The sequence below is a fragment of the Panicum virgatum genome, chromosome 1N (genome assembly GCF_016808335.1).
Source record: "Panicum virgatum strain AP13 chromosome 1N, P.virgatum_v5, whole genome shotgun sequence".
Lineage (NCBI taxonomy): Eukaryota > Viridiplantae > Streptophyta > Magnoliopsida > Poales > Poaceae > Panicum > Panicum virgatum.
The window spans coordinates 41,659,497-41,668,594 of NC_053145.1; the positions used below are offsets into that span (position 1 = coordinate 41,659,497).

A 9,098-nucleotide genomic window follows, 5' to 3' on the forward strand; every position below is an offset into this window, starting at 1 on the left:
GGATTACTTCACCCCCAAACTATAAAACCAGATATTCTACACCCTGAACTTTTCAAAACCGGTCAAATAACCCCCTCAAGTGGTTTTGGACGGTGGTTTTGCTACAGTAGCACAGTTTTGTCTTTTTCTTTTTTATTTATTTATTTCCTCTGTATCTTTACAAAATCATAGTAAATCATAGAAAAATCATAAAATAGAAAATTCAATTTTGTTGGACTCCACATAAGTAGATCTACACAGTGAATATATAATATGATATTTTTATTACAAAGTTTTTGTCATAGATTTAGATCTATGCTTTTCTATAATTAATTGAAACAGTTCATAGTTGCAGCTTCTATGGTCCAATTGTGGTGAAATTTTTATAGTTGGTAAAATATTATATGCTTGAACTGTAGTAAAAATTTTATACTCATTGCACCCGTGGGTAAAATTGCCATCCCTATTCTCCACAATGGCAAAAGCAATTGGTAGTAATCTATTTTCAGCATCATACCCAATGCTATCAATAACCTGCCTCGGTACCCCAAGCCAAAGTCTGCCGGATATGCCGATGCAACTGGCTAGCAGCGCTCAGTAGCACTCCTGCATGCCGACCGGGGTTCTATCCCCCTCGGGGGCGGATTTTCCGGTAGGCAGTGCAGGTAAAAAAATCCCCTCGCCTGTTCCCATATCCAAAGCATGGTTTGAGGTCCGGCCTAACTCATAAGGTGACGGGCCACTATGTATGGGTGGGAGCAGGGGTTCGGGAATTTTCTTGACATGTGTGAGAAGGTCTTTTCTTAATACAATGTCGTGGGGTGGTCTTTTCCCCGCAGGTCAAGTTTTTTTTATATACTAATTACTGGTCAAAGGTGAGGAATAGCCTCAATGCATGGTCCAAAAGCCCAAGCCACAGACTTGAATGCTTGATGCCGTTCTTGAGTCATGGGTTTTCACAAAATTTTATATTTTGTTCCTGGATCAGATGCTTTTATAGCCTCCAATAAGGGAGCTAAAAGTGCATAAGATCCTTCCCAAGTACCAAAAAGTTGAGCAATGGCTAACTCTCGACCACGCCACAATTTGTTGTAGTGTGGCTTTACATTTCTATATATTTGCCGAACCAATTGACGTATATTCATTATACTTAAGTCCAAGCTCTCTTTCAAATCATCATGTATCCCATCAGCAATTAATGCGGCTGTTTAACTGCTTGTGATCAAATCAATCAGCAGGTGCGCCACATGAGTGTCGAATAGCACAAATTTGTATTTTCCAACTTGAACCAATTTTCGTTGGTTTTTGTTGACGCAAATTTAGGGGCAACACACGAAACACACTCGATCGTGCAGCAAGCAGAGGCACGCGTTGCAGCGCCACTGCTCAAACCGGTCAGATCGGTGGTAGAGATCGGTCAGACCGGTGTTCGCTGGAGTAGACAGGCGACGAACCTATGAATGCTAGCCCGGAAAGACCCGTCGGAGCATGCGCACGCAGGGTTGTTTTAGAGTCGGCAGACCACTTAGAACACCCTCAATCGACGTAGAGACGAAGGAGAAACAGTAAGTAATAGATTAGAAAAGGTAGGGCAAGAAAAAGTAAAAAGATAAAAGTTTGTATATTTGATCGATTGGATGTTGACTCAATCGGCCGTGACCTAGGGTGGGATGGACTTATTCCGCAAAAAATTCTTTTTACAAATCTAGATCTACAAAAATCCTAATTGTACTCGGATTCCGGGCGGACCGGTCGGACCCACCGGTCATACCGGTCGGCGCTTTACCGGATTAAAAACAGGGCCGACCGGTCAGACCGCTTACGGACACCGGTTAGACCTGTTTTGTCTAGTCTATGCCAATTTTGATGGTCAACCGTTTCCCATATAGCTTCCACTTGCTAGTATCATCTCACTTGTAATTTATTCTTGACTGATTGCTGGTAGTAACCTTTACCCCCATATTGTTGCTAATGTGAAATTCAGTGACGGCCAATTGTAAATGTTGCTTGGAATCAAAAGTTCGGGCTTTGGACAATGGAGTCTTAAAATGCGTTTTTGGACCAAAGAAGCTATCATCTGCAGTTGTCTGACTGAACACAGATATAAGGACCCACTCTGAATAATCCTTGGTTTAATCAAACTCAAGTGCCATTTAGGCATAACTTGATTAAAACAAGGATATTCATATGGTTCCCTAATAGCCTAAGCCTCTACGACCGACTGGTCGACTGAGGCTGGTGGCACCCCCGCGGCGCGGGTTCGAGTCTTTGGGGTTGCGAATTTCCGATGCCGTGGGGTAAAAAAACCCCCCTTGCTGGTGGGCTAGGGTTCGGGGGGTTTCTCGGTCGGGTTAAGAGCCGAGGCAGTCGCTTCCTCTTAATGAAACACGGGTGGGGACCGTCTCAACCCCCGATCGAGTTTTTTTTTATATGGTTCCCTAATATGTGCATCGCAATAGTTCCCAGGAAAGCTTTTATTGCACACATACCGGTTTACAAATGAAATTATAACACATGGACACATAATATACAACACCAATTTAATTACAACTTTGATTACATGAACTTGAATTAACTTACAATGCAGCGGAAGGAAAACTAAGAATCACGGTGACGCCATAACCTGCAGGGCTAATAATCGGAGGCACGAACGGAGGATGATTCCTGCAAAACTTCAACCAATGCCGCTGAGTACGAAGGTACTCAGCATGCTCCTTGTTTTTATATAAACAAGGAGCATGCATTTGAGGCTATAGTAAGGAATTGGCTTTAGGGTTAAGTAACTTGTGCATGAAGTAAAACTTATAAATTACAGTTGAATCTATAAGCATAAATAAATAAATGTTGAGTATAGCACTTATGAGTTAAACTTGTATGACCCTGTTAACGCCAGATTTTGGCAAGCCCAAGACAAAGATTCGGCCCAGGTGCAATGATGGCGTGCGGCGAACAGGTTTAGAAAGTAATTATTTATTAGGCAATAGGAGTCAAAATTGGATAAGTCCTGTAACTTAGGGATAAGTGTCCTGTAATTTAGGAATAAATTAGTTTAAGTTTCCGCGAAAAGCTCATGCGAGTTGTAATCTTAGCAGAGCTCGATTCCAACTTTTATCTCTTATCGGGATCGGATAACTAGGTTCTCCAAGGTATAAATGTAAACTCTTGGCTATTGTAAACGTGAAAAAAAAACAAATCAATACAACCTCTCTCGGCGCATCGCCACCCTTAGCAATAAGATGAACTGATGAACTCGGCAAGTTCTTCATCTGGAGCGGGCTGCATCGGCGATCTCGTCGAAAGGTGAGGAACTCGCCACCCATCGGCGATCTCGTCGAGATCGGTTAGAGCGGCATCGGCTAGTCCGCCCTTCTAATCCTTATCAGCTAGTTCGCTAGTTATCTACTGCATCCCGCTATTTATTGTTTATCTTGAAGCACTCCACTTATACAGTCTCAGTTAGGTCTGATCAAGTTTGTTTGCCGATTGCTATGATAGATTATGCTCTGCAACAAGTCACTCAAAGTAATCTAGTCGATCTGTTGAATCTATATTGGTTTCTTTCAAATATAAGGCTGCATCGGTTAGGTCCGATCTCTTGTGCCCGAACAGAATCAATATAAGTTTAGTAGGCCGATTAGATCTGTTTTCGGTTTTGTCGGAGTGTTCAGAGTGTGTTTGGTTGAGCTGTGATTTTTGAAAAAGTAGATGCAGGCTGTGGTTGTGGAAAAAACTGCTGTGAGGTATGGGCTATAAGAAAGCCGAAAGTCGTTTGGTTGGGCAGTTGTGACTTTTGAGAAAACTCCTAACCGGACCTCACATGTTATCCATAACCCTCCCCCCTCATCACTCTCACTCTCTCACAGACGAGCGGGCCCGCTCATCAGCCCCCTTCTCCCTCTCACGGGTCAATGCGGCGGCCAGGGGCCCCACGGCGGAGCTCGCGGCGGCGACCGCGCACGAGCTCCTCCCGCGCGTCCATGGTTCCTCGCCTCGGCGGCGTCCATGGCTCTCGAGCACGAGCTCCAGCGGCCCCCTATCCTCCCGCGCGTCCATGGCTCCCGCGGCTCCCCTTTCCTCCCGCACATCCATGGCTCCCGCGGCTCCCCTCTCCTCCTCCCGCTAGGCCTGGGCTCCAGCTGCGCTTTCAGCCTAGGCTCCCACGCAGCCTGGGCTCCTGCTGCACCGCAGAGGAAGCTCTAGCGCCCACCATTTGCGCCGCCGCTGGATCGAGCCACCGCCGGGAGGAGAGGAGCGGGGCCGGACGGGAGGAAAGGAGTTGGTCGCTAGAGAGGGGCGGCCGGCCAGCCGGCCAGGAGGCGCGCTGCCGCCAGCCAGGAGGAGTGCCCGCTCTCCTGATGCGAAGGGAAATCGGGAGAAAAGAATGAAACGGTACCTTCATAGCGAATGTCAGTGGGTAATTTCCATGAAAACATCAATCTCACAGTTGGGAAAAGCAGCTCGCCTGCTGTGAAAACTGAACTAGCGAAAAACAGCTTTGGAGAAAAGCTGGAACGGACATCCGTTGGTTTGCTTTTCGACTTTTGCCGACAGCCACAGCCACTGCAAGCCGAACCAAACGGACCCTCAGCCGATATGTTGCCTTTACATCAAATCAGTGCTAAATCGATCATTATCTATATTAATCTTTCAATCATCAAATCGGTTTATTACTTGTCAGTTTGGTTAACCGATTTGGATCTATACACTGATTTAAGAATCGGCTTTCTAATTTGCTATATCGAACTCATCTTAGGCCCCATTTGCATCAAAGATACTTTGGAGGAAATCCATAGGAATTCATTCCTTTGGAAAGGTTTCTCCAAATGCTGTTTGGAATGAAGGAAGATTGAACAGTAAAACAGAGGAAAGTTTCCTGGATCCAGCGATTTCACGGGAACTGAAAAATGCAGTCAAAATCAAAGTTTTGGCGGAAGTACGAAGCAACGACCGAAGGAGAGAGAGAGAGAGCGCGCGTGCTGCATGCTTGCTTACTGGACCGGCAACGAGAATTGATGGAGCTGCACCAAGTGCTCGCGAGTCATGAGTCATGACTGCGCGCTTGCCCCACGAAAAGTGCACTACCAGGATTCAAAAAAATTGTAAAAATAGGATTCGAAACAATACGCTTTGCAAATTTGTCATTCTAAACATCAACATCGGAAAAATGGAACAATACTTGATTATACTGCCATTTGCTGTATCTTCCCTCTTTATATTTTTTCAAGTATTTGATAGGGTGAAATGTTCCTTTTACCTTGCCTCACTTGTGCATGGATTTAGAAGCCGGTCGGAGCTTTCACGGCAGTCGGCCGCCACCGCCATCGCGGGGGGAGGCACTGCTGCCCCCTGCCTAGCAGACTGACTGGTTGGCCACCTGGCAGTAGGGGTGGTAAAGGGCCAAATATTTTGAACTAGAAAATCTAAAGATTTTATTGGGCTGTGAAGAGCCCACTAGGGCCATGGCCCATTACCACCCCTACCTGGCCAAGATGGCCGCCGCCGCCGCCCCTGGCAGGCAGGCTGCTGCAGCTGCCGCGGGCGTGCAGCAGGCCGCCAGGATGGCCGCCGCCGCCCCTGGCAGGCAGGCTGGCAGGCTGCTGCAGCTGCCGTGGGCGTGCAGGAGGCCTGGCCACCGCTGCTAGGTAGCCATGAAACAATTTTGCATATCTGTTAATTTTATGTAAAACCTGGCCACTGCTGCTAGGTAGCCATGAAACAATTTTGCATATCTGTTATTTTTATGTAAATAATATTCTGGACCGTCGAAATTCCATGAATTTAAAGTAAACAAATTTATCTCACATAACCATAATTTTGATCTAGAAGAGTTCCATCTCATATGAATTAAAATATAAGTTTACATCTCTTAATATGCCGACAAAATATTTTGAGGACAAAAACTAGTGGCTATCATTCATCCAACACGAAGCCTTCTTTTTGGAGTCATCTTTTTTGGTGCGGCCGCAGTAGGCATCCTCTCAAAACTAGTAGTGGCGGGTTGTGAAGAGTTACCCTCTCCTAATAAGAACGCAAGCTTGCTGCACAGAAATATGGTATGATAGTTAGATTTATGCAAATAACTTATTATATTAAGCGTGTTAGTATTCCTTACCTTCTAGTAATCCGTCCTGGACTATCCCGTAGTATTTCTTCTCTTGTTGGCCTATTTGGTGTGCTAAGTTCTTCTGGCACAACTTTTGTAACATCCTTACTTGGTTGCTTCCGCTTCCTAAAGTAAAATAAATTAATTTATAATAACATCCAGTAGTATGAAAATTGTGGATGAAGGAAATCAATAGTCACCTCTTTTTCGCTGTCCCATTGAGTTTGCACTTCGAACTTGCTTGCCTGTGACCCTTTTCACCACACCTTGCGCAGGTCATAGGTCCTCTAATAATTTTCTGACCCTTTGCATTGGTTGGGGCAATACCATTGTCACCTCCATTTGCTCCTCCAACTTTGGTTGAACTGTCACCATGTTTTGGAGCTTTCTTCTTGTGGCCACCCTCCATAAATCCTTTCAGCCTAAGTTTTCCTCGTCTCCCTGCCTCTCCTTTAGCAAGAGGTGCAACATCAACAAATGGTAGTTCCACCTGTGGCCATTGTGTTTTATCTGTCATTGGCTCAATCTCTCTACCATAAGCAACCCTGAATCTATCCACCGAGTAGTACTCATGCACAAACTGTTTAAGGTCGAGTCCCCGTTGGCTGCTTACAAAGGCCAATTCATGTTGACATGGCTTACCAGTGTGCTGCCACTCAAGACATGTACAAGTCATTTTATTTAACTTCACTATATGCCTCTCAACTTTCCTGCTATGGTCCCAGACCTCTGCACTCCAATTAGCATATGGTACAATTCTCAAGTGCCCCAAATCTCTAGTATTTGCCTTCAGCTGAAGCATAATAGCTGGAAGTATGCTGCCTTCAGGTCTTCTCTTGTTCCTTAATCGCATGATCCTTTCTGGAATCTTATCAGCAAGGTCGGCCACAAGTAAGTCTTTATGGTCTCTAATCCAGTTATTGAAAGACTCCGCAATATTACTAGTGATGTAGTCACATTTAATCTTTGGATTGAAGTCACATCTATACCACAATAGATTATGATGGGTTTTTAACCACTGCACTGCTTCTGATGATTGAGTCATAATGGTTGCAATATGGTCGTAGAATATGTCTTCTCTGTATTCCCTTGCTGCAGGGTACATCTGGCCGAACCCTCTATACCTTTTGACAAAAATTTTCATGAGATGGTAAAAGCATTCTCTTTGCTCTGCATTTGGGAAATATTCTTCACCGCATTCTCTAAGCCCTTGCAAGCATCTCAACAAATAGCAAGAAGTGGAGAATCACATATTGCCTTCTTTAATTGTTCCATGAACCAAGTCCAATTGTCTTGTGTTTCAAAAGCTATGAAGCCATAAGCAACTGGATACATCCAATTGTGACCATCAACTCCTACAACTGCGGCTCAATGGTCATTCCACCTTCCATTAAGTGCTGTAGCATCTATGTTCAAATGAGGACGACAGCCTTCCAAGAAATCATCTATGCATGGTTTAAGAGCACAAAAAAATGATGGAAATAGACTTCACCATCAAGTTCGAGTACCTCAATCTCCACGACACTTCCAGGGCATCTCTTAAGTAACTCAGCCTTCCACATGAACAACAACTCAAAACTCTCTTCCCATATACCATAAACCTCAGCAAGAGCTTTTTCTCTACCCCGCCATACAGTATCATAGGGAATTGTGACCTTGTGTTCACTCTGCAACTTGTCCTGCAATTCCTTAGCACCAATTTTTGGATGATCTCTAAGGATATCCACAACCTTGCTAGCAACCCACTTCTGAGACGGAGTTTTAGTTTTGACCCTCATGGTAGAAACACATGTATGGTGATCATACAAAACTGTCACATGTAAAGCAATAATAAGAACCATATTAATTCTCCAAAAAATAGAGAATTTGTCGGTGTTTAGCCGCCAAGCCTGCTTAGGGATACCCTTAGCAGCAGGATTGTAGGCAAGGGATCGACTAACTCTGGAACTCGATGGTGCAAGGAACACAAGAATTTAGACAGGTTTGGGCTGCGAGGTGCGTAATACCCTACGTCCTGTGTGGTTGCTTGTATTGTCTTAGGTGTTGATGTGTTTTGAGGGGGTCCCTGCCCGCCCTTATATACTCTGGGGGAAAAGGTTACATGGAAAGTCCTAGCCGAGTACCGTTGGAGTCCTACTACAACCTGGTCGGGTAGTTTCCATGTACTACAGCTAGTTTTACACCTATTCGGGTAGTTATAAAAGAGGTAAGGTACATCCATGCGATATTCCTTACTCTAGAACATTCTATGCTTATGAACAGTCCTGCTGCCCCAGGTCTGACAGAATTAATCAAAACAAATCAATGTACTCACCTCTATAGTGCTTTGCCCTTTATGTTTGGTGCCATTTAGTTTCCAAGGGCAGTCACCACTTGACTTGCAATAACATCTATATCTTGTCTTATCTGACTTCCCTGTACCTAAATCAAACTCCTTATTGATGGCATATTGCCGCACTGCCATCTTGAACTCCTCCATGGTTGGGTAGATTGTGCTGACATCCATTGGTGGGTTGTTCTTATCATATGAAATCACCATCTCACTTGGAACGGCATCACTAGTAGGAATGGCGGCACCATCATAATCTCCTTGTTCATCCATTCGGCGATCAGAAACCTTTGCAGGTACAAAGTATGCTCCTCTTCTCTCAAGCCTAGAAGTTCACACATATGATTTTCACTTATTGGTGCAATTCGACCTTCCTCATCATGTGTCTCCACTATCTATAAGCTATTCCAATCAACTCCTGCTATATTTTCCACATGTTTGAACCTAGAAGAAAAAAAATTAAATGATTGCGACAGGGCATCACCTTGGCGCATCAACTACAGCCATATTGCATTGTATTGCCGGATGAGCAGGAGTGGGCAGCAACGTCCTCGCTAGGGCGATCGCGCTCGCCGGTCGGGCACAACAATAGGCCTCAGCAGCTAACTTGCGGTCTAAACAATAGGCAATCATATCAAAGTTGAACAAATAAAAGAGATCGATCTACAGTTTACATACATATATCAA

At 44.6% G+C, this 9,098-nt stretch overlaps 1 protein-coding gene across 1 annotated transcript; it reads right to left on the minus strand.

Moving 5' to 3' along the window:
• Positions 1-5,893: 5,893 nt before the first annotated feature.
• On the minus strand, positions 5,894-6,599 carry LOC120655870. The gene is made up of 3 exons (XM_039933845.1): positions 6,283-6,599; positions 6,092-6,208; positions 5,894-6,017 (listed from the first exon to the last, which is right to left on the minus strand). Exons 1-3 carry the CDS (start codon positions 6,597-6,599, stop codon positions 5,894-5,896), a joined length of 558 nt encoding a protein of 185 aa, XP_039789779.1.
• Positions 6,600-9,098: the final 2,499 nt, after the last annotated feature.